The sequence below is a fragment of the Bacillus rossius genome, chromosome 1 (genome assembly GCF_032445375.1).
Source record: "Bacillus rossius redtenbacheri isolate Brsri chromosome 1, Brsri_v3, whole genome shotgun sequence".
Classification (NCBI taxonomy): domain Eukaryota; kingdom Metazoa; phylum Arthropoda; class Insecta; order Phasmatodea; family Bacillidae; genus Bacillus; species Bacillus rossius.
Genome location: NC_086330.1, coordinates 192,795,026 through 192,821,625, shown reverse-complemented (window position 1 = coordinate 192,821,625; position 26,600 = coordinate 192,795,026). Strand labels below are relative to the sequence as shown.

At 40.3% G+C, this 26,600-nt stretch overlaps 1 protein-coding gene across 7 annotated transcripts in view; it reads left to right on the top strand.

Moving 5' to 3' along the window:
* The window catches only part of LOC134527188 (uncharacterized), a 412,406-nt gene that overhangs the window by 276,526 nt on the left and 109,280 nt on the right, over positions 1 to 26,600 (top strand). For all 7 annotated transcript variants that reach the window (XM_063359634.1, XM_063359635.1, XM_063359633.1 and 4 more), the window contains one exon: positions 11,771 to 11,904. In XM_063359634.1, coding sequence (XP_063215704.1) covers positions 11,771 to 11,904 — 134 coding nt within the window. The remainder of the gene's footprint in view (positions 1 to 11,770; positions 11,905 to 26,600) is intronic.

Here is a 26,600-nt window from a genome sequence, read left to right as displayed (position 1 = left end):
TGTGGGTCTAATAACATTGCTGTAAAATATGGCTGTTGCCTTATATACAAAGGAAAGTGTGCCTTCAGTCAAAAATGTAATGCCCTACAAAATGTGACACCAGACCCAACTTCACTAAAATGAGTTTCAGTGTAGTTATTCAAAAATGTCTCGATTGAAAACAAAACTGGAAAAAATTTAAAGTTCTTCGGTAGCTTTGTGCATTGGTTTAAGAATTTTTACATAACATTCTACAAGTCGCCACTCACTCACACTAAGATGGTCAACATTTATCTGTGCCAGATGTCTCGTGAGAACAATTTTTTTGTAAGTAGCTTGTCAAGCATGAGGTAACTCCGAATTCCATCTAGTCACACAGTCTTTAATTAATTCTGAACCTTCTAGTCCCATTTCTTTTTGAATTTTGTGACGTGCAGAAGTTGCTGATGCGCTTCGCTTGTAATGACCCACAATGCTACGAGTCTTTTTTATCATACCTCCCATTCCTTCGTGAGATTTTTTAGCATCACTAAGAGCAAGCTGTAAGTTATGAGCAAAACACTGCAAGTGTGTCGGAGGTGCTTTGCAAATACTAGATCAGGTTTGCCGTTTTAACGGATTTTGTCCGTTTTGACGGTTATTTTGGAGTTACACAGATTTAACGGATAAGCACTTTGAATCACGGATATTTTAATTGACGAACGCACAAACATAAATATTTACTTACTGCTCCCGCTCCACTTCATAGATAACTAGTAGTCAAGAGACACTTCACTGTGCTACGTCTTTTCAGAGTTTCTATGATGATAACAATTCACACTCTACCTTTTATGTCTGGAAGTTTATTTTTATTTCACGGATGAAAGTATACTGTGCATCGTAATATCTATGACGTAGTTTTAGACACCATGTTCTGTTTCTCTCTTCTGCGCGATGGTGCGTTCGTGCGTATAATGGCACACGCCCAGTAATATTTGTGCGAAGTGATATCTGTGACGGTGTTTTTACATTGTATGTTGTTATACCGTGCAATCACGATTCTATGATGGATTGACGGAGTGTTTAAATTTTGTTGTTAATTATTTTAAAGTAATTGTTACGTACAAAAAAATTCTGCTTGCATCTTTGTGGAGATTCTAATTGAAAGAAATGGAAATAAAACGCAAGGCATCTGCAGATAGAACGCTATATAAACAACAATATAAACATGAGTTGGAAGTAGAATTAAAGTGGCTGAAACCCGGTAAAACGGACTTTACTGCAGTGTGTTCATTGTGTCGGTCGGACTTTAACATTCAAAAGGGTGGTCTGAAAGATCTTAGGCATCACGAAAGCACACAGATACACCAGAGAAATCAGAGGGCTGCTGAACAAAGTACTTCTCTCACATCTTTCATCAGCAAACCAGACAACAAAATTGTAATGCAGAGCTCATGTGGGCGAATTTTATTTGTGAAAACAATTCGCCAATGAAACTTAGCGACAGTTTCACAAAACTCGTCCCGCAGATGTTTCCTGACAGCGAAATTGCTAAGAATTTTCACTGCTCGCGTACAGAAACGAGCCAGATCATTGTTCAGGCATTGGGTTCCTGTGTTGAAGGAAACATAATTAGTGTTATGAAAACATCAGTTTTTACACTACTGATCGACGAGTCATTGGATGTTACTGTCACGAGGCAAGTTTTTGTTATGGCCAGGGTGTTTGTTTCAGATAAAGTTGAAACTCACCTGTATAAAGTCATTGAATTAAGTGGTAAGGCTAGTGGAGAAAATTTATTTAATTTGGTAAATTCTTCATTTGAACAAGACTGTATCCCTTGGGAAAACTGTCTCAGCATGTCCTCTGATGGTGCCAAAGCCATGGTAGGTGAATTTAATTCTATACTTTCACGTGTGAGGCAACATCAGGGAAATGTGTGGTTTCTGCACTGCACATGCCATCTTGCTCATTTAGCAGCTTCCCACGCCTGTAATCAGTTACCAGATGTATGTGAGCAGTTTGCCAAAGATGTGTATGTTAACTTCAAGTCATCTGGCAAAAGAAAAGATGATTTCAGCACCATTCAAGATTTAATGGAAGTAGAAAATCATTGTATTCTGCAGCCTTGTTTTACCAGGTGGTTGGCCCTTTTGAATTGTGTGGAGCGTCTCTTAGAACAATGGCCAGCTTTGGCAGAATACTTTGACAGACTGGATGGAAAAGAGGCCAATTCTGAAGCTGTGAAATGGATTAGAATTACCTTGCAGTCTGATGCAGCAAAACTTTATTTCTATTTCCTTCAGGCAGTACTCCCTCGTTTCACAAAATTTAATGTCAGGTTCCAAAAAGAACGGCCTTGTGTTCACAAGCTCTATGCACAAATATGTATTCTTCTACGGCAATTCATTGCAAGTTTTGTACAGTTTGAAGTCATAAAGAAATGTGAAATTATAGCTGTTGATTACAAGAGAGAAAACCAGCTCACAGATGCAGGCATGTTCATAGGCCATAAAACAAGAAATTTTCTAGAAACTGCTGATGCATCCCTAGAAGAAATAAAAAACTTAATTTCAAGTGTGAGGGACTTTAATGAGACAGGAACCTAAGAACTGTATCATCTCGTGCCCCTCAATGATGAAGTACTTAAACACATAGTTATTTTGGACTCTGCACATAAGTCATCAGGTGACTGGAAAAAACTGGAAGCACTAGTGGTTAGGTTCCCGAATATCATTCCAGATGACAAACGGGACGAGCTACAGGAAGAATTCATCTCATACTCACTGAAGGAACCTGAGGAAAATTCATCTGTGATGGATATTGACACCCACTGGCACACTGTATCCGAAGCAGCAGAAAATGGAAAACCAATGTTTCCGTTACTTTCAAGACTAGCTAAAGCGATGCTTAGTGTTCCTCACAGTATTGCTGCTGTAGAAAGAATTTTCAGTACGTAATTTGAAAATTGTGAAAACTACACACAGGTCACGTTTAGAAATGCCAATGTCGAATGCATTCTTGCACTGCCACAACAGGACCAAAAATTTGGGACTAGAATTCAAACCCACTGATGAGCTGAGAAAAAAAGCTAGGAACTGTGCCCCTTGTGTAGTTAAAGAAACTTTATCTATAGTTATGAAAATACTGGAAGTTGCATCAAGTGGGCGAAACAGTAACTACTGTATACTCAGAGGACACAAAGGAGTAACCAAAAATATTAGTTAGTTCTCACAATGGGAACTAGGAAGGAGGATCGTATTTGAAGTGAAAAACAAATATGTTTGCTTAAAGTTTACCCTTTTTATTGTTAATTAAAATCTGCATTATATTATTTTGATGTTCTTTTAAATTACAAAATTACCATTATTGGAATTAATAATTAATTATTTTAAAGGGGGCCGGGCCATTTGAAGTCATTAGTTACAATTTTATGATACATTTCATAAAAGAGACTATGAAAATAACCATAATAGTTTTAACATTAATAAATCTGATAGTTATAAAAAAAACATTAATTGTTCTGATTGGTGCTGGAGTACATATTCAAAATGTTGCACAGCGGACTGTTCACTGGTGGAGCATAATTAGGAGGTTCTGGGCTTCAATCTCTGAAGGAACGGCGTAAATTTGGTAGACTAGGTCTTGAAAGGAACTTCACCCGAGTCTTGAAACATTTCTTGAACCAATTCTTGAACCCCACTGGAACCAAAAGGGAATCCAGTGGTCAAGAATAGTAAACTAATTAAGTTAGGGCAAAAGGATAACGGGGAGACAACAATTGTCAAACAGGACGTTGACTTTTCCACTTACCGATCTGGGGTTGAAGTGAAGTTAAGTGAGGTCACTCCCCGAAGGTAGGCGGCGCGGGTAGTCGCGATGAACCGTCGCGAAACATTATGCGAAATTACTACTTGGCTAAACTAATGGCAAATAGCCAACCAGAAGAATAAAAAAAAATAATTAGGGAACACTCCCGAACTTGAGAGATCACATCTCTTAGCTAGGTTGCGGCGGCTGAATACGTAAAAGGCGCGGGCGATGCGAGTCCGGCGCGAGATGCTATCGTGGTGACCGCCGAAGGAATAATCTCTCGCTCTTCCAGGTGACATGAAGTTAAGTTCGAGCGAGAGGCCCGGAGTCTTAGGGAGTGGGAGAAGTGGCCTCTGATTGGCTAGAATAAGCCCGGCAGAGTACTTGCTCTGCCCTCCAAAAAAAAGAAGTGAAGAGGGCTCATTGACTAACTTAAAGGGGCCTCAGAGGTGCAAAGCAGAGCGCTCTGTTCGGGACAACAGGAACTGACTCTGTGTTGGTACGCAAGAGTCCCGCGGGGGGGAACTAGCGAAAACTTGTACCATATGGAGCCCTCTTGGTGCGAGCTCTGTCAGGGAGGAAAGTAACTTAGATTATGATAAGTCGCGGCCACCAGAGCGCTCGCTCCGACGCCTAAGAGAAGGTAATTTAGTTCGCCGTGCCGCCGGGAGATGGCGCAAGCTGTCCATTCGCCGGCCTGGGGTCTGTTATAGAGACCGGGAGGGAGTTTATCCAGATGGAAGGATCTGGAATGGATAGAGGGGAAAAGAGAAGGGGAGGGGGGTAGTGCTGCGTAGTGGGGAAGGCCGCCTACAGGACTCCCGAGACGTGTCGGGACGGACTGTAACCTGTGCCAGCAAACCTGACCAAAGTTGCTTCGGTCAACTGTAGCTTGAGCTACGGGTGTGCTTAGGAGGGCTGACGGAAGCAAAGGTAGCGTGTGGCAGGACGTGCGCAGAGCACTGAAGGGGTGCGAAATTTCACTCGCGTACATGCAGAGAAATGGGGAGACATGAGACGATGCTTAATCAGGACTTGAGTGGTGTGGGAGCCCGTGGATGAAATGGCCGGAGACAAAATTAAGTAGGAGAGTACAATACTGGGATCAAATTTTGATAGGTTGTAACAGGCTACAGAAAAAATACAAAACATATTTAGTTAAATTATGCTAAGCCTAACGATGAGCCAGAAGAATAAGACAATTTATGGCTCAGAACCTGAAGAAGTGAAGCAGTTGGAGTGTTCAGGAAAGAAATGCCTGCAAATACATCAGTCTGTGTGTATATTTTAAAAGGGATTTTTGTGAGAACCTCATACTGGTACTTAACTCTTTACATGACATCAGTTTTTTTTTATCTACATTCATTATTATTATTTTAAAGTAGGCATATGCAACTGGAATTAAGGAAAAGCTGATTTTTGAAGAAATATGTGTCTTAGCTGTAAAAATATTTTTGGCGCGAATGAAAACCCTGTTTACAGAAATTTTCTTCTTACAGGATTTTATAACAATTCTTGGTGACATATCTGGACTAGACCGCAAATGGATGTTTCTCGCATTGTCAGTAATAATAAACAGTGGACTACATGTATTGATGTTATTAATAATGTTCCACTCATTCAAAATTTCAGTAATTTTGTCGCCTATTGCTAATGCTGTGTGGCTCTGTAAAAAATTAGCACAGCTGAGACAGTACTTTATAAGAGCGAAGTTGTTGATGAAATGAGAATTTAATGCCAAGAAAGCATCTTCACTGCGTGATGTTTATAAGTCACAAGAAAATGACATCGACTGAACATTGGCAGTGGCTTAAGAAAGTTCCTCAGAGATTCTCGTTTTCACAGAAGCATATAAGTTTGTAATTTCGTTCCTGGAGAATGTGGTTCTGGATGGTACTGTGTACAACAGTTGAGCTGACTGCATGAGTTTCTGGAAATGTTTATTTTCTACTACACTGTATGGCAGGATAGAATCAGCCCACCATTCAGCAATGTTTCTTGTCATGAGTTTTGCCTTTGGATGATGATACCAGTGGTAGGTATCTTCAGTACGTTTTTGTTTTGATAGGCCTGGTGGTGAAGCATCAGTATTTACAAGCAGTGGCCGTAACAGTTCTTGCTGCATTTCATATTCTTTCTTCACAGTTGGGTGTTGCGTCAAATGCGTTGTAAGAGCTGATGTGCTACCTACCATACCTTTTTTAAGACTTTTAATGCACCACTTGCATTAGCACTTGGTTTATCAATGCTTCTTGCAAAGTAGTTCCAGTTACGTGTCTTTTCATTAGCCATGTTAAACATAAACAAAACAAATAAAACCATAACATGGAACGTGACCTACGACCGCACGTAAAATTTTACAGCATTATTATGAGTAATAATACCTACTCGTGTAAACCTTCCCTAATTTTGTTGACCTCAAATTACCCTCAGACACAGTAAAAATAAAATTCAATCGTATTTTTACGTATGTGAAAAAAAATATATAGTGCTGCCATTACTTGTCGCCCATAGTGTAACCCTGCCCCTTAGTGACGCACGGGCCAATGACAGCAGTCCCTGATGATTTTCATTAATTTTTTTTCTTGATTTTTCAATCAAACAAGATGTTAGATATTTCGATTTAATTCAAATAAACATAGTAATTAATACACATATAAAATTCAAATGTGTGTTACACACAGGAAATGATAAAGCTGTGTACTATTAAATTAATGTCTCATTCAGCACTGTTTTTGAAGCCATTTATTGCCGTTTATTTTTAATTTGGACAATAATCATAATAAACATCATCTTCTATGGATTATATTTATCAAAAGAAAAGGATTAAATAGTTTTATGTCCCCTCGCCCTAGGTCCCTAGGTCCCTAGGTCCCTGTCTTAGAATGTCCTGAAACTCGCCCCAATTGCCCGCGTAGCTCCAATCGGAGAGATGGTGGAGTTCAGGCCAACGTGGCCGGGACCGGAAAGCGTAGGACCGGGAGGAGTTCTTGTAGAGGTTAGAGGTTCTGGCTAAGGTAGTATGGAAAAGAACTTGTCCGTTTGCATGAGCAGATTTATTCTGCTGAAGCCCTATCGCAGCCTGGCCGACACGTTGCGAGACGAACATTCTCCCTCGCTGCGACCTGGACTCCCGAAAATACACATAAAATAATTAGCACGCGACTTGGTATGACTGCAGAGGCAGTCCTGTGACGAAACTTGCTAGTCGCGAGAACTCTGCCGTACTTAGCGCGTACCTCGAGCGGAGCGCAGCGCGAGCCAGTCTGCTCGGCTTGATAGCTAGGAAGCGACTGCCTCCCAGGCCGGTGTGGGAGAGACGCGAGCTCGCGGCGGGCCAGGTTGCGGTTCTACACGTTACATGAGCACTGCAATCAAAATTATGTACATAAATATATAAACACAAATTATCAAAGAATTAAAAAAACAATACAAATTATATACAAAGTACTTGGTCGTTCGTGGGTATTTACATAATAAAACACAATTATAAAAGAATTATAAAAACAATACAAATTATATACAAAGCAAGTGGTCGTTCGTGGACGGTCCAGGGCGCACGCGGGTGCATCCCTGATCGTATGACACTAACACTGCATTGAGTTGCACTATGGGGAAAACGTACCTCCCTTAGGCACACGTTGGCGGACAGGTACGGCCTCTACGTCTAGGAGGGCACGACGACTGTCATCATATTCCCCCCCCCCCCCCTCCCGAAGCCATCCTGGCCACCAACGTCGGCCTAGACCGGTAGCCGCGGCCGCGTCCGGTTACGCGTCTGGTCTCTGCTGTCGTTTCCGTCAGTCATTCTAGGTCGGGCGAACCGGGGCAGGAGCTGCATGACACTGCAGCGCAGACCACCGGCGTCCGTCCGTCGTACGTCCCGGTGCTTGTACTGACCCTCCACTTGTAGTCCCTGAGGTAGCTTGGGGCATTCGTGCACCTCCTGCCCGTCCCCCACGTGGGTGGTCGTCGTCGGCTCCTCGGAGGGCAAGTCCAGGACCACCTGCTGTGCCCGGTGAGGAGCCGTACTGTCACCCCGTCCGTGTTCCTCACCCGCCGTTCCCAGGGGTGGGCGTGTCTCTGTTTACGTCCCTTGTCAAGCTCCGGTAGAGTCACCACGGGGTCACTGAGGTTGACCAAATCACCCAGGATGGTGTTGTCATCGGTCACGTCCTCAATGAGTGGCCCGCCGTCGACGTTGTCGTCATCGTCATCCGGAAGTACCCGGTTCACAAAGCGCTCCAGCTCTACCATGCTTGCGCCTCGCGGGCCCCAGTCATCGGTGGGGAGCAGTTGCCCCCCTCCTGACTCTTTCTCGAGGGAGACTTAGCCGGTCCCCTCGCGGTGTCATGTCCGGGAACCGCGTCCCGTGGGTCGTCGTTCCCGTCGTCGCTCGTCCCGTCAGCCTATATGATATCGTCCCTGTGTACCTTTGTCGTTCATCCGTCAGCGCGACGGACGAGGTACGTCGTGGTCCCCAGTCTGCCAATCACCTCCTGCGGGCCTGCCCACTTACGGGCTAGGCTGGCGCAGAAGCCCCTGTCGCCAGACGACAGATGGTGACACATGACAAAAACCCGCTGGCCTGGTTCCAGCAGTCCCGGGGGCTGGTGTGTCTGAGGCGTCCGTCGGGCCAGGTATCGTTTCTGGCGTCGTCGAGCGTCTTCGCGTCGATTGTCGACAGTCGTTTCGTGCGAGTCAGCGAGTGCTCGCGCCTCCCCGGGCAGGGCGAGATTCCGGCCCTGCACTAGTTCGGCGGGGGAGTGGCCCGTGACAACGTTTGTCCGATGGCGCAGGCAATACAGCAGCGTCGGCAGGTGCAGGTCCCACTTGGTGTGGTCCTCATCCAACCGGATGCGCAGCTGAGTCTTAATGTCCTGATTCTGCCTTTTCGGTCGGATTCGGGCGTGGATGGTAGGTGGGCGTGGTGTGGTGCTCCACCTCCCAACCCTCGCAGGAAATTCGCCAGTTTCTCCCCGTGAACTGCACCCCGTTGTCCGTCAGGAGGACCGCGGGGTACCCGTATCGCGGGAAGAACTCACGCTCAAGCAGGGCAATCACGGTGCCGGCCTTCACGTTTGGCACTGCGAACGCCTCCGCCCAGCGGGTGAAGACGTCCGTGACCACCACGATGAAACGCCGGCCACGGGACGTGCGAGGATACGGCCCCATGATGTCCACCACCACAGTGTGGAAGGGATCTCGGGGCCGTCGCGGGACCTGTTGCTCCTTGCCGTCGGGTCTCCGGGACTTCCGCTCCTGGCAACGCAGGCAGGCCCGCACGTAGCATCTCACTTCTGCCGCGTCGCCAGGCCAGTGGAACGTCCGTCTGACCTCACACAGCGTCTGCTCCGCACCTGGGTGTCCCGGCAGGGGGTGGTCATGCAGGTAGCCCATGCCCCAGCGCTAAGCCTCGGGCGGCACTTGGGTCAGCCACCTGCTCGTCCTGTGAGCCCCCCTGGTCTGGAGCACCCCGTTCAGACTCCGGCAGCCCGGTACCACACCTCCCCCGCACTCTGTCAGTTGAGTCTGGGTGTTGGGATCCGGGAGCTGTGCATCGTGGACCCACCTGAGCAGTTCAGTCATAGTCTCTGGTCTCACGTCAGGCGCAGGGGCAGTGGAGCTGGACAGCGCGTACAACTCACATGGTCGCGGCACCAAGTCCTCGACCCCGCGTTCGCGCTCAGGGAGGAGCACTTCCTCCCAGCCCTGGTCATCGCGGAACTCATTCTCAGGATCCGGATTCCGGGACAACTCGTCGGCTAGCTGATTTTCACGTCCAGGAACGTGTTCAACAGAGAACGAGAATTCTTGAATCAGCATGGCCCACCGAGTGAACTTAGACTTCCGGCCCTGAGCGGAGTTTAGCCAGCGGAGGCATTGGCTGTAAGTTCTTAGCGTGAATGAGCGCCCCTCGACGTGGTGACGGTAGTGCTGCAGAGCCCAGACGACCGCGAGACACTCGTGCTCATTTACATGATACCTCCGTTCAGCCTGCCCAAACTTAGTGCTGGTGTACTCAATCACACGCCTCACTCCGTCGTCGTCCACTTGGTACAGCACCGCACCCATCCCCTCCTGACTCGCATCTGTCTGGATGAAAGTGTTGAAGTGTTATCTGATATAAAAGCAAAAAAAAAAGTCAAGGAAATTTCATAATTTTTGTTTTTGCATAACATTTTTTAGCTCGCAAATAACATTTATTAAATATCTGTTGCCAAAATTTGTGACCAGAAAACAAGCCCAAAAACAAAGTAATGCTTCAAAAATTAAATAACATGGCAGATGTGAGATGAAGCTAACCAGCATGTAAGACAAATGTTTGTTGTGTACTTTTTGACTTTCAATATGAAATCAATCACTTCTCACTAATGTTCCAGTGGAATCAACTTATCACTCGAAAAGTACCAATTTACTCTCTTGAAACATACAGAACTTCTTACCAAGGAGCTGTGATGGTTTCATCTCTCTCCCCACAATAAACATATATGGAACTTTTCAAGGCTTAAGCTATTCGAGAAAGTTTGTACAAACTGAAATGTTTGTATCTGAACATGTGGGTTCTACACCTTAAAGTTCTGGGAACTGGACAACCAGCAGCAGAACATCAGGTTTAACATGCCATGGAATCAGTAAATGAGGTTGCTCTACCTTTATTTGGATGTTGTTTTTCACTAAATGCTACTTTAATTTAAAACAGAAAGTGTGCAGTGCAGGAAACCTATGAACTTTGACAGGTTCCTAAATGTCAACTTCTGCCATCCACCAGCCTAATACAAAGCAGTAATTTTGAACTTGATTATTATGTGGAAAGGTTTACTTCCTCCCATCATGATTGTGAGAAGGAAACCAGCATTAATAAATGTAATCAGAAGATAATGAAGTTATAATGGCAATGGCACATAAAGTGTTGTTATATACCTAAATTTCAACTGGTATATTTGCTACCATATTTAAACAATGAGTTTTTTCTTTTCTTTCGGCCTAAAGGTTTTGTTTTAAAAGTCATTCATATTATTGTTGGAAGTTATTTGTATATGTATATAGTATATAGCACTGGAATTTAAGCCATGTGCTACTGTCATATTTGTTTTTTTTAAGTTTGCCTATCACCTATAACTAGAAGCAATAGTTTAGTTTCTTTGCTGATTTTTGTGGAAAATTGGCTCAATTATTGTGTGGCTTGTGATAGCAGACACACAGTAGGAGAAATTGATTTAGGAAATTAATTCATAATTTTTCCGTGGAATTTTATTTCCTATGCATAATGATTACTGAATCATTGCTTATTAATAGAGACTTGAAAAGTGGGAGGTTATTTCTTTTTAAAAAGTGGTGTAATTTTGTATGTAATTCACAACAAAAAGTGAGAAATATTATTTTATTTGTGCTTGTTTTATCTTACTGCATTTAATACTTAAGGTGCAGAAAAATCCTAGCTGTCAATGTTAAATTGAGCCATCAAAAGACAGCATAGTGAACATTTCAACACTGGTTTCATTCAGGTTTAGTGTATTTATTAGAGATTTTATTTATTTTATTTTATCGACTTCTTTTATGTGGCGAAGTTAAGGCGAGAAGCAGGAGTGATTTACATGCTTCTTTAAAGCAGGATGCAACAGATATGAAAAAAAAAATTGAGATTTGCCAATAAAATGAAATAGTTTTAAATTATGAAAAATTTAGTTGTGACCTTTTTCGTTTTAGTTAAATTTTGACAAGTTTTATTCTAAGCATTTTTTTTTCTCTCAATGCTCCGTTTTTTAATTATTTTTGCCGAAAACGTGGTTAAAACATAACATTCGTAAAATGAGAACCTATTTTGTTAATATTCACGTAAAAGATTAAAAAATTTATAATATTACATTTTAACTTCTAATCATCACAAATCACATTATTTTTCATGTTTATCAAAGTAGACTTTTTTATGTATCTACTTTTTTAGCATTTGTTCATGTTTTACATGATTGATGTGTGCTGCTTAATCGTGTTGCAGTTCGTTGAGTGATGCTGGAGACAAAGCATCCTCTGCGTCAGAATTTGTTGAAGGTGTGGATCCAGAGAGTTACCCGTCTGTGGAGCTGGTTGTGACCAAAGGAAAAAGGAAAAGTAAACCTAAGGTGTCTGAAGGTACTTCATTTTCATTTGTGTGCATGGTTTAATTTATGTTGATACGGGTGTGGCTCTCATTTGGTGTTCAAGCGGGCTGAGGTGCCTGACAGGTGTGCTAACCCATTCCATGATCCCAATGGGAATAGTAACTTTTCATTACTTCATCATTTATGTTGTGATCATCAGAGGAGCTAGTTTTAAATGTGGTTAGTGTGAAATGTGATTAATTATTACTGAACACTCGTGTTCTACCAAACTGCAAATCTGGCAGATGAATACCAGTTAACCCAAGGAATAAAAAAAATTAAATAAACATATGCGTCAATATTATGAAGACAAGAGAGGTAAACGTAGATTCAAATTTATGTTCTGTAAATTTCTTTTATTTACCTAGAGTTTATGAGCAAAGACACTATAAAGGTTTGTAACACGTGGCATAAGAGCCTCATACATCAAACTCATTTAGATCAGAACTTACTTATAATAATTACATTGAGAGCACGTTGCTCGTAAATATGAAACTCTTTTAACAAATTTGTTATAAATAAATGCAGTGGTTTATATAGTTAACAAGATATGTAAAAATTATAAATGATATTTATATTAAGCGAGTACATGTTTCATAATCAAGGTGAAGCATCCTGACAGGAACTCATGCCAATAAGGCGTAGAAAATGATCAAGAGATAGGAACAATAGTTGCATGAACATTGTCTACAATGCTTATAATGTTGACTGATACAATAATTCGTTCTTTGACGTAAATAGTGCAAATAGACGCAATAAATAAATATACATTCGTGCAAAGCGCTTAAAATAGAGACATAGAAACAGCCACACAGGTGAATCAAAAGCGCTAAATTTACAGCATGTTTACAAGATTCAAATAATTATGGGACACACGTAAAAAGTTCATAAAACGTAAAAATACAGACATGACGCGTCACATGTTAGCAAGGCGAGGCGGTCCAGCGTGATGTGAGGGGAGCGCACAGAGAAGCAGTAAGCAAAGTTAAGGCCTAGCAAAGTTACGAGGCAAACAGCTGTATTAAAGTAGACCAGGAGCAAAGATTAAAAGGCCGATACACTAGCACTACGATCAGGTGATCCATAAGTGTCATTAACCAAAACTAGGTCGAACAGCAAGGCGATATCAAATGAAGGCCTTTCCGAGGAGGCATCATGCTTCATGCAGTTAGGCTGCTTACGTTAATCCTGTGAAATAAACTATGGCAGGAAAGAGGCTGATAGCAGGTTACATTAGTGTTGCCAAATAGCGACATGAAGTTAAGGGCAACATCGCCGATACTGACCTAGTGTAATGTAGACAGGCACACCACAGCTGGACGACCAAGCATGACCACATGAATAGGTACCCCGCTAGTACCTGAAGAGTAGAGTAGAGTGACCACCGAGACCCGAGAAACAGGAGCTTAAATAGCCAACAGATGGCGCTGATGCAGTGGCGGAGAGGAGAAACTAAGGGGAAGGAAGGGAAAGTGGAGGTGGGGAACTACTACGACCAGACAGGAGGAGGGGAAGGAGGGGAAAGGGATTGCTGGCCCATGCCGACGGCGAAGTGAAGCACATGCTTCAATGAGATCAAACTATTCATCTTTCAGTGATACAAGCTGCTAACTTAGAAACTAATGATTGCCATTAACTTTAATTATTGACCATCTAACTACATGAGTTCAATTAAATGTGAAGGTAGGCAACGGCTGTTGCTTTGTTTATGTTTCATTCGTTTCTATGGCAACAACTAATTCACTGTTAGTGCAGTCCTCATCACCGTTGAAATTTTACGGGGACTTTAAATATCAAAAATTGCCCTTTTTTTAATTTTATATCCTACAGACTTGAACTTGACAGTAATGTTCCTCGTGTTATGCAGGATAACGTTTTCCGAAAATCAACTCCCAAGAGTGGTTAAGCCCGGGCAACAGTGGGACAGCGGGATTTTGCATTGTTTATGCCTTCTGCGTCTCCATGTCAACGAGCATTGTTTTGATTTTTTTTTCCATTCGAGGTGCGGCAGTGGCGTACCCACAAGGAGGGGCATGTATAATGAGCGGCGCAAGAGTGATCTGCCTGTAGACTGCCGTAAAGAAGTACGGGTACATCAGTTGTACGTTGCGTGCTCGAGAATCGGTAAACCATTGGTGCTACTCGTTTTCTCTCCGGTACATTACAAAACATTGTAATAAAATTTTGTCAAAATTAATTGCATTTTATTTAATTCATTATTACTGTAAATGGTAGAGCTGGGCCGATGCCGATCCCCGATCGTAATAATCGGCCGATTTTGTTTATTTTGCCAATCATAATGATCGGCAAAACGTAGCCGATTATTTGAGCCGATCATTGGTCTCCTACTGCAAACTTATAACATTGAATAATTACCTATACCTAACAACTTTCCATGTTTGTTTACGGTACTTTAAGGGAAGAAAATTTGATTATTCATCGAAAAATAATAGGATTTAATAATAACCACACACGAAAAAAATATACCAATAAAGTAAACAAATAGCGTATGTTTTATAAACATTGAACAGTTACATACCTAAGTATCAATTTCCACGTATATTTACGGTACTTTCGGTATAATAATTTTCCATTATACTATTTGCAAAGTCATTTATCACTTACGAACCGAAAACTATGTATTTGTTTACCATTTACGGTTAATATTACCGGAATGGCGAATGGCGACTTGTTTAGGTTGGTTATGTGACGCCAGAGATTAGAGTGACGCGCGTCGCGCGACGGAATTCGTACGGATTAATAGCGCTAGTAGTCTTGTGGTTAGTAAACTACTCTTCGGGAATTCATCTATTTAGTTTTTTCTCGCTAAATATGGCCTATTGAAAGTTTTGTTTAGCGAAATTAATATTCTTATCCTGTTTAGCGGGAAATAGAGCTAAACTTTCTTTTGTATAAAACCTGGTTGATGAAGAGTTTTGTTTCCCACAGTAGAACCTCGTTAATCCGTGACGCGCTAATACGGGAATCGGATAATCCGGGACGATTTAAAAGTGCAGAAAAAAAAGAGAAGCTAAAATTGTCAGAGCTTAAAATTAACGTCACGCGGGCCGGCGGCCGGCAAACAATGCAAGCCATCGCGTGGGCCGCCAAACTCTGCAACGCTGTTTGTACCGACCCTTTGTGTCCCCCCCCCCCCCCCCCCCCCCCCCTTTTTTTCAGCTGTCACATTTGTCACTCTTTAAACTTGAGGGGGATGTCCTGACTTCTGCTTCCCGTCTCCCGTTTGTTCGAATGTTGTTTCACGTGCTGCTGAGTTACTTTCCGCCCGCCAACGCACGGCAGGCGCCTGGCGAGTGACGTGTCTGTCTGGCATTCGGCTGGTCGAAGGGGTGGAGGGGAGTGGGGAGCTACCCAAAATTTATTGGTCGAAGGGGTGGAGGGGAGTGGGGAGCTACCCAAAATTTATGTGTACAAGGTCAGCACGATCTTATCTTTCTCTCTTCTGCTGTTGTAAATGACCGTGAACTAATGGCTAGGCAGTGCCGTATTTTTTTAAGCCGAGACAACAATTCGAAGGCGGCCCTTACCGTTAACGGATTATCCGTGTTTATTATTAGTATTATTTTTTTTACAGAATTTCAATTATCCGGGCATCGGCGGGTCCCAATGAACACGAATAATGGGGAGTTTACTATTTTTATCCATCTGCTGCCAAGGCGCAGTAAGCCTCGGGAGATGTTACGTCACATGACCTTGGTCTTAACCCAGCTGCACGCCGGTGTCTGAGAAGCTTGACAAGACCTTCCGGGCTTACCTTGTTACGTTGTATGTTTTTGCCCGGCTAACCACACATAGAAACGTAACAATACAAAACAAACAATGTTCCTGAGGTTCTGCTTTATTTGGAAATAAAAGAGTTTATTTTAAATTATCTTTGTTTATTTCTTTAAAAAAATGTTTTTTCTCATCGTTACATGGCTTCAATACACAATTTTACAAATGAATTTAATTAGAAAAACTTCGTTACTTGTACAGTTTTTGTCTTTTCTTATACGAATTTTAACGATATCTTTGAATTTTGATAGGATGAGGTCCAAATACATACCACAGCACCATACATATTGCCGTTGATGGTCGAGGAGTCTTGTCACTCGCCAAAGAAGAGAAAAAAAAAAAACTTAGTTAATGTCCCTTGGTTAATTACCTAACTCAAGGTACCGTTGATCGCGGACCGAAATCACACGAGTCGGGCCGATGCCGACGCCTAGGGCCTAAATTTCTAATACATAGTCCGAAAAAAAAATGAAATTAGGTTAAAAAACTACGGCGTGGCCCCAGCCCCTAGGCGTTAAATTGTCCCTTAATAATTTTTCATTTGTTTCGTGACTTGCCGACGACGCGACCGAGTTCGGCGACGATCGAGCAACAAGTGACTTGGTCGACGAGATTACCTTCCCTTGTATAGGTGAAAACAAGGGAGGCAACCCCGTGGGCCAACTGACCAATCACAGTACAGCATTCATCAACATGCCCAAATAAGGAATTTCGGCCGAGCGCATCACACCACGCCAGGACTCGCCCTGATTGGCTGGCTAGTGGTAGCCTCCAGAGACCCTTCCAGACGGTCGCTACAGCTGTGCGTACAACGTGACGCGTAAATCCCAAATTCGCATTTACAAAGTGAAAAATAGCTTTCTGGCGCCAGAGTGTCGCGCCTGTCCGCTCTTCCTTCTGTACCTTCCAGACTATTCTCAAAATATTACACTAGCAATATCCAATAGAATATAAAATTACCCAAAAAATTTAAATACAATGTTAAAAATTTAGTAAACAAAGTTGAAATTCATATAAAAACTTTTGTTTAAAAATGATGTCCTGTAAAATTATAATCTATACTGCTTTAATTACTGACAATTATCAAATGTTAACATTAATTATTATGAACTAGAGTTAACCCTCAAATTAATAATTAAGTATCTCAAGGAAATAAGTAGTTTAAGGCTTTCCATGAAATTTAACCAAAGTAATTAATAACAATTCTTAACATATCTGAACTGTTTTCTATATCAACAAAAAAAAATATCCTTCACCTCAAATTTATTCTAATATTCTTATGACCCTTTTTGCAATGCTACATAACCCCCCCCCCCTACTTTTTGATTGAATTTGCAAAATTAAATCAAAAAGTACAAAAGTGTAAATTGTTGAAACAAAAGAAATAACATACCATAACAAAAGTGTAAACAAATGTAACAAATTAACTTCAACATTAGAAATGCAAATTTTGACACAATAATAGCAAACCATGACTTTTCATATTATAAATCCTTAAAACAAATTTACCAAATTATAACCCAAACATTGAAAAATTAATATAAAACATTTGTTTATATATAAATTTAAAAAACTGTTTCTTAAATATTGCAATATTAATTCCTTGTCAAAAAGCCAAAAATTTGAAAACATCTCTCTTACTACAAAGTGTCAACAACTCTTCACCAACGGGTATCTCCCTCTCATCAGTGCAAAATACAAATAACTTTGAAACTGGTTTCTCTACAAGCTTCAAGCAGACACCCCCTGGTCAACGAAGAATCCTCAATAACAGCAAAAAACTCTGAATAACTTACTTAAACTCCAGGAATTACGTCTCCATGACTACCTCAACGACGAAGAATAAACACAAAAACTTCAACATCTTCAAAAACTTACACCTCGGCAGAAACCTCGACGACGACAACAAATCTTCAACTCCAGGAATTACGTCTCCATGACCACCTTAACGACGATAAAAACAAAAACTTCAACTTCGACGACGACAAATAACCTCAAAACAAATTATTTCCTTTAAAATCCCTTAAAAACCGCTGTTACTCTAATTCTCTGCTGCTTATGATAAACTCCTCAAATCCCATGAAATAACCACTTTAACTCACAAATTCACCAATATCTCCACTCCTCATATCTGCACCAACAAAACATTGACAACATTATCACTTCAAAACTGTTGACACAAAATTTTCCTATATTTCATCCCAAAGAAACAACTTCTAATGTTACCCTGTCCATTCCCTTTAATATTACTCAGCTTTTCCTCTACTAATCTTTCAAAAATATGCAAAATGTTCACTATAGTTCACTAGTCCAACATGATAAAATTCTTGATGACCTTAATTTGTTTACAAAATCAACATAAAAATACTTTAAACATTGCACAGCTGATTGTTCATAATAATGTTTCATTGAATTATTCTAAAAAAAATACATACCCAACTGGCAAATATATAATTTTTTTTTTTTTTTTTTAATGTTTTCCATTCATTCTTCTTATGTATTGTCCATTGCAATGTAACACCATCCAATTTAGTGATAAACAATCCTACCTGTTGCTCATCCGAACCACCAAAATAGTTAACTACTTTCTCACATTTGGTTACAAATTGTATCGGAGTGACCCCTCGGTCATCACCAAACAATTTAGGCACTGTTTTTTCGAAAGTGTTTACTTCGTCTACAGTTAAAACTGAACTTCTAATATTACCCTGTCCATCCCCTCGAATCTTACTCAACTTTTCCTCCATTTTTTGTAAACACTCTCTACCCACATCATCCCTGAAATTCTCTAACTGGTTATTTATTTTTGAATTTTCTGTAAATATTTGTTCAACATTAGCCTCAAAATTCTCCTTGACTTACTGAATTTTCTTTTCATTGTAATAGATATTTTGGGAATTCTCAGTTACTTTTAACTGCAAATTTGTGATATCCCCTTGATTTTTGGTTATTTTGTTTTGTATACTTTCATTATGTTGTACAAGTTCTGAAATTTTATTACTATGTTCCTGAACTGTGTTACCTGTTTGCGTCAAATTTTCCTGAACTTGGCCCACTATATTTTCACAAGTGTTTAACCTAGACTGTACCGCCTCTATCTGCACTTCACAATTATTTACTTTGCATATACAGGAAGAGATCTGTTCATTAAGATCATTCCTAAGTGCATCAAATCGGCTCTCAAATGTATTGGTTAATTTTTTTTCAGTGGCATCTAATTTTTGTTCAGTGGCATCTAATTTTTTTTCAGTGGCATCAAATTTTTGTTAGAGCTGGGCCGATGCCGATCCCCGATCGTAATAATCGGCCGATTTTGTTAATTTTGCCGATCATAATGATCGGCAAAACGTAGCCGATTATTTGAGCCGATCATTGGTCTCCTACTGCAAACTTATAACATAGAATAATTACCTATATCTAACAAATTTCCATGTTTGTTTACGGTACTTTTCGGGAAGAAAATTCAATTATTCATTGAAAAATAATAGGATTTAATAATTTAAAACTAACCGCACACGAAAAAAATATACCAATAAAGTAAACAGATAGCGTATGTTTTATAAACATTGAACAGTTACATACCTAAGTATCAATTTCCACGTATATTTACGGTACTTTCGGTAAAATAATTTTCCATTATACTATTTGCAAAGTTATTTATCATTTACGAACCGAAAACTATGTAATTGTTTACCATTTACGGTTAATATTACCGCAATGGCGAATGGCGACTGTTGTTTAGGTTGGTTATGTGACGCCAGAGATTAGAGTGACGCGCGTCGCGCGACGGAAATCGTACAGATAAATAGCGCTAGTAGTCTTGTGGTTAGTCTACCTCTTCGGGAATTCATCTATTTAGTTTTTTCTCGCTAAATATGGCCTATTGAAAGTTTTGTTTAGCGAAATTAATATTCTTACCCTGTTTAGCGGGAAATAGAGCTTATTTATCTTTTGTATAAAAACCTGGTTGATGAAGAGTTTTGTTCCCCATTTAGTGGTACAGTAGAACCTTGTTAATCCGTGACGCGCTAATTCGGGAATCGGATAATCCGGGACGATTTAAAAGTGCAGAAAAAAAAGAGAATCTAAAATTGTCAGAGCTTAAAATTTACGTCACGCGGGCCGGTTGCCGGCAAACACTGCAAGCCATCGCGTGGGCCGCCAAACTCTGCTACGCTGTTTGTACCGACCCTTTGTGTCGCCCCCCTTTCAGCTGTCACATTTGTCACTCTTTTAACTTGAGGGGATGTCCTGACTTCTGCTTCCCGTCTCCCGTTTGTTTGAATGTTGATGTTGTTTCACGTGCTGCTGAGTTACTTTCCGCCCGCCAACGCACAGCAGGCGCCTGGCGAGTGACGTGTCTGGCTGGCATTCGGCTGGTAGAATGAAGTGAGGGGGGTGGGGGGCTACCCAATATTTATGTGTGCAAGGTCAGCACGATCTTATCTTTCTCTCTTCGGCTGTTGTAAATGACCGTGAACTAATGGCTAGGCAGTGCCGTATTTTTTTAAGCCGAGACACTAATTCGAAGACGTCCCTTACCGTTAACGGATTATCCGTGTTTATTATTAGTATTATTTTTTTTACAGAATTTCAATTATCCGGGCATCGGCGGGTCCCAATTAACATGAATAATGGGGAGTTTACTGTTTTTATCCATCTGCTGCCAAGGCGCAGTAAGCCTCGGGAGATGTTACATCGCATGACCTTGGCCTTAACCCAGCTGCACGCTGGTGTCTAAGAAGCTTGACAAGACCTTCCGGGCTTATAATCGCTAGTCCGTGAAATTCGGTAATCCGTGATTATCTTGGTCCCGACCATTACGAATTAACGAGGTTCTACTGTATTTCGTATTCACAAATTAACTTACAATCGGGAATTATTGAAAGTTTGTTGGCGGCACTGGGGGGAATAAAATTATCATCGCTGACGTCTTCCGGCACACACGGATCACAGAATGACGTAGTTGTGATTAGGTTGAAGATTTGGTTTCACCTTATTACATATTTACGCAGTTAATTGTGTGTACGTGTGTGTGGTGATTTATAAGTAATCATGTCAATGAAAAGTAGTTTTTTCTGGGAATATTTCACCGTTTATAGTGATCCGTCAAAAGCAACGTGTAATCAGAGGTACTTGAAAGGCTCTAATCGGCTCAGAAGATCGGCAAGATCGGCAGCAGATGATCGGCATCGGCATGATCGGCAAAATAGGTGATCGGCCCAGCTCTAATTTTTGTTCCATTATATACCTGAATTCAGTCTGACCTTGTGACATGTTATCCATCATTATCATTAATTTTTCTAACATTTGATTAGACATACCTGACCCCCCCATAACCTCTACTGGACTACCATTTGCAGGCTGTTCCATGTTTTCCGACTGCTCCTGCACTAATTCAATATTCAAATTAGGATCGGACATTCCTGAAGTTTCAGGAAAACCCGCAAGGTCATCCTGACTGTCTGTACACATTTTTCTTTTGTTTTTACTATTATAAATTACCAGAAAACGTAAACAACTCTTTAAAAACACACTAAAAAAAAACTTTAAACAATGATAACCACAAATACAAAATTTAGACCATAAGAATGTAAGTTTCTGTCCAATTTAGACTTGCTGTTTCCGGCGATTCATCCCTCGTTGTCCCGCGAAGTACCGATTCATCCCTCGTTGTCCTGCGAAGTACCGAGATGATCTATGTTGCTGGAATCGTGTCCCACGATGTTCTGTGAAGCGCTGTTCTACGATGTTTTAAAATGTAGTTCTCGTCGCATTCCTTTCCCACGATGTCCCGCGATGTTCTTATACGGTGAATGCTGGCTTCTCACGCTCGTTTTCGTTTGTTGATGTTTACAAGTACGACGCGAAGATCACACGATCCACTCTCGAATCACTCGTTCACAAGTTATAATTTTGCCGATGTTCCAAAAGGTATTACCATAGTTAATTTAGACATGATTGGCTTTTACTTGATAAGTTTTTACTATTTTTTCCGAATGTTTACTTTTATCATCAGGCAGTGTCTAAATTCGTGCCCCGCGGCTGGGCAGCCATGTTGCTACGTTGTATGTTTTTGCCCGGCTAACCACACATAGAAACGTAACAATACAAAACAAACAATGTTCCTGAGGTTCTGCTTTATTTGGAAATAAAAGAGTTTATTTTAAATTATCTTTGTTTATTTCTTTAAAAAAATGTTTTTTCTCATCGTTACATGGCTTCAATACACAATTTTACAAATGAATTTAATTAGAAAAACTTCGTTACTTGTACAGTTTTTGTCTTTTCTTATACGAATTTTAACGATATCTTTGAATTTTGATAGGATGAGGTCCAAATACATACCACAGCACCATACATATTGCCGTTGATGGTCGAGGAGTCTTGTCACTCGCCAAAGAAGAGAAAAAAAAAAAAACTTTGTTAATGTCCCTTGGTTAGTTACCTAACTCAAGGTACCGTTGATCGCGGACCGAAATCACACGAGTCGGGCCGATGCCGACGCCTAGGGCCTAAATTTCTAATACATAGTCCGAAAAAAAAATGAAATTAGGTTAAAAAACTACGGCGTGGCCCCAGCCCCTAGGCGTTAAATTGTCCCTTAATAATTTTTCATTTGTTTCGTGACTTGCCGACGACGCGACCGAGTTCGGCGACGATCGAGCAACAAGTGACTTGGTCGACGAGATTACCTTCCCTTGTATAGGTGAAAACAAGGGAGGCAACCCCGTGGGCCAACTGACCAATCACAGTACAGCATTCATCAACATGCCCAAATAAGGAATTTCGGCCGAGCGCATCACACCACGCCAGGACTCGCCCTGATTGGCTGGCTAGTGGTAGCCTCCAGAGACCCTTCCAGACGGTCGCTACAGCTGTGCGTACAACGTGACGCGTAAATCCCAAACACGCATTTACAAAGTGAAAAATAGCTTTCTGGCGCCAGAGTGTCGCGCCTGTCCGCTCTTCCTTCTGTACCTTCCAGACTATTCTCAAAATATTACACTAGCAATATCCAATAGAATATAAAATTACCCAAAAAATTTAAATACAATGTTAAAAATTTAGTAAACAAAGTTGAAATTCATATAAAAACTTTTGTTTAAAAATGATGTCCTGTAAAATTATAATCTATACTGCTTTAATTACTGACAATTATCAAATGTTAACATTAATTATTATGAACTAGAGTTAACCCTCAAATTAATAATTAAGTATCTCAAGGAAATAAGTAGTTTAAGGCTTTCCATGAAATTTAACCAAAGTAATTAATAACAATTCTTAACATATCTGAACTGTTTTCTATATCAACAAAAAAAAATATCCTTCACCTCAAATTTATTCTAATATTCTTATGACCCTTTTTGCAATGCTACAACCTGTATAATCGCTAGTCCGTGAAATTTATAATGTCGTGATTTTTAAGTAATCATGTCAATGAAAAGTAGTTTTGTCTGGGAATATTTCACCGTTTATAGTGATCCGTCAAAAGCAATGTGTAATCAGAGGTACTTGAAAGGCTCTAATCGGCTCAGAAGATCGGCAAGATCGGCAGCAGATGATCGGCATCGGCATGATCGGCAAAATAGGTGATCGGCCCAGCTCTAGTAAATGGGATATTTAGTCTCATTTTTTCCCTATTAGTATAGCAGTGCGAAGCTGGGTCGGGCAGCTAGTATATTATATATATACATTAAATTATATTGTTCTATTACAATATTCGCTAAAAACACCTACACATTGAGTTGAGGCCATTAAGCTACTGACTCAAACACAACTTCACACCACTTTGCACTAAACGAGGTCCCTTTCATCTGAGGCGAGAAATATACATTTCAGCTTTTCAATGTTTGTAACAGTCGTTTAAAATTATGCACCTTCCTGAAGAAGAAAAAAACAGCCTTCAACAAATTTCGTCCGAAAATTATGCCTTCGCCTGGTTCTGCTTTGCACACAAATGTATCTAACAAGTTTTTTATCCCATCAATAACTGGTACAACTAGAGAAATTGTGGGGTAGTCTTGTCTACTAAATTCTTTAGTTGCATCATTTATTGGCTCTAAAATTCTGACTGCCCCTTCTGCGAGTTTCCATTCATTGGCAGTTAAATTGTCAACACCATCAGAAGAAGCTAATTCTGCAGCAATAGGCTCTTTTTGTTCAACAAGTCGTTTCAACATAGCAAACTCACTGTTCCATTAGGTGTCTACATCCTGGATCAATTCATGTTCTGGTTTTCCCATCTGCTTTTGTAATTCATGAAGACGCTGACGAGCTAGGGAGTTACGTTTGTAGTGCCCCACTATAGCAAGACTTTTTTTGCACAGCGCCTCAATCCCAGGAGTTTCCTTTTTGGCATCATTTATGGCTAGCTGCAAAGTGTGCCCTAAACAGCTAAATGAATGCCAACTGGTTTTAGCAGTTGCAGATTTTATGTTTCAAGCAGAATCTGAAACTGTAAGTAGGTATAGTGTTTGGAATTTCCCACTTTGCATGTAGTCTAAGCAGAGTATTGGCAATTGCTTCCCCACTATGTTCTCAGGTGAAAAGAACATTCCCCAGCATGTGATGAACAGGAACGAAATCTGTGTCCACATGACATGTTAATGATAAATAGCTGTCATTACTGCGTGACGTACACATATCTGTTGTAAATGCCACCGAATTGACGCCTTCTTTGAAGTCATTATTGATTTTTGTGTGCATTTTTTCCACCAGCCCATTGTACAGCTCTGGCACTACACGCCTAGAGAATGTTGTTCGGTCTGGTAGGGAGTACTTGGGTTCAACTAATGCCATCAAGTCTTTGAAGCCTTTATCTTGAACCATACTGTATGGCTGTAGATCCACAGCAATCATTTTGCCAATGGCATTGGTTATGGAAATAGCTTTGGGATGGTCTCTACCATACTTTTCTTAGCTATTAAACGAAGCTGACAAAGTGAGTTGTACTTTGTTACTTCATGTGGAAGGTGCATGAGTTAATTATTTCTGTAGTTGTAAGTACTCTGCATGTACACTCTTGTGTAATGTTAAGTGCTTCGCCATGCTAGAAGTGCTACCATGCACCTTTTTGAGTTTACTTCCACAAGTTTTACATTTGGAATGGCTTTCTGATATTTTGTCATAAAATTTCCAAAGATGACTGCGGCCCTTAAACTTGCCTCAATTTTCATCCATTACTTATTTAATCACTTCACCACTGTTTAAAGATGTCAAATGTTACCAACGGTAAAGTCAGCTGCCTCACTGGAGTCACCGAGATAGTGCGATGCATTCTGCGCACAGAAGTATAATTTATTAATTAACCTGCATTTGCACATATGACGTATGCAGCATAGTCTAGCCAGTAAGTTTATTTAAATTAAAACCAATAAGTAACATATATTTCTTAGTTTTTTTCAACAAGAACTGTTCCCCTAAAAACGAAAAAAATACGTAAATATGATTAATTTATTAACTTCATGAAGTTAAACCACACAACGATGATCAGCTTTAATTAAGTTTTTTAAAAGGCAAAAGCATAATCAGTAAACAGTACTTCGATACTGACAGAATGTTACGATTCAGTGATTCGATTCCTTTGTGTCGGCCTGCGCGATAAATGATAAATGATAAATGGTGGCATGTCAACTGGTCTACACGTCCGGCACCGCTAAAATATTTTCATGTCGTGAATGTTTTAATGTTGGTTATGGTTGAACAAGGAAATATTTTAACTGTTAACAGAATATTCAATATTGTGCATTGATGGTTATAAAATTCATTTTTAATACGTGTTATTTATTTTTCAAAACAAATAAACCAACAATATTTTTTTCCCGTGCAACGTGAGAAATGTTCATGAGTAATATGCCGTAAGTAGACAGAAATAAAAATGTTTCAGCAGATTGTTAAACTATTTCATAAACAACATTTTTCGTAAGGTATTTATCTTTGCAAGCCTAAACAGTTAGTGGTTCTGAACGTGCAAATTATATCATACACGATCTTTGAAAAAAATTTAATGTTCGGCCTAACCTATATTTTATAACGTTATGAAATTTGCTTGAGTGAAAGTGCGCAGCAATTTTACGAGTTACATTAATGATGATTGACGAATTAATTTATGTCTAGCAATCAGTTAAACGGTAGCTGTCAATTTCTTTCTTCAATTTTTTTACTTTTGAAAAATTTTCCCCAATTTTTCAATTTCAAATTTTAGTTTCGGTTCCGGGTTCAAATAGTTGAGGAATCAAATCGAAGTTGAAATTATTGGGTATCCGCACATCCCTACTTAGTAGTAATACAACTTGTCAAAATAAATCAGTGTATTCTACCTGCAAATTGAGTTTACTCACAAAATTATATAAGAACAATTTATTTTGTCCTTCACTTTTAATCATGTTTCGTATATTCATAGTTTGTGCCTGATTCCCAGGAGTGATATTTATGTGAAACAAGCAGTGTTGTTAAATAACGAATTACAAGTAATCGGATTACTTGTAACGATTACTTTTCAAGTAATTTATACTTGTAACGAATTACATTTAAAAATGTAATTCGTACTTGTAATCGGAATACATAACATTAATTGTAATCAATACATTAAGGTAATCGATACTTTATATTTACTTGCCGTTACTTTTATTCTCGGAACGTATAATGAATACAATTAAGAACAAGAAGATCATACACTTTTGTATTAGTAAAGTTTATAATTTTACGCTTGTAGTGCTACGATCGTATGCACAACATCTATGATAAAAAATGAGGAGCCATAGTGACTTGCAGTGTCTCCAACATTACCCTATCCTAAAATCTGCATTGTAAAAATTTAACACATCGCTGTCGTCGTTGAGCGTCTTTTTAGTGTTGGTAAAGATGTTTTTGCCATCAAGAGAGGGAATC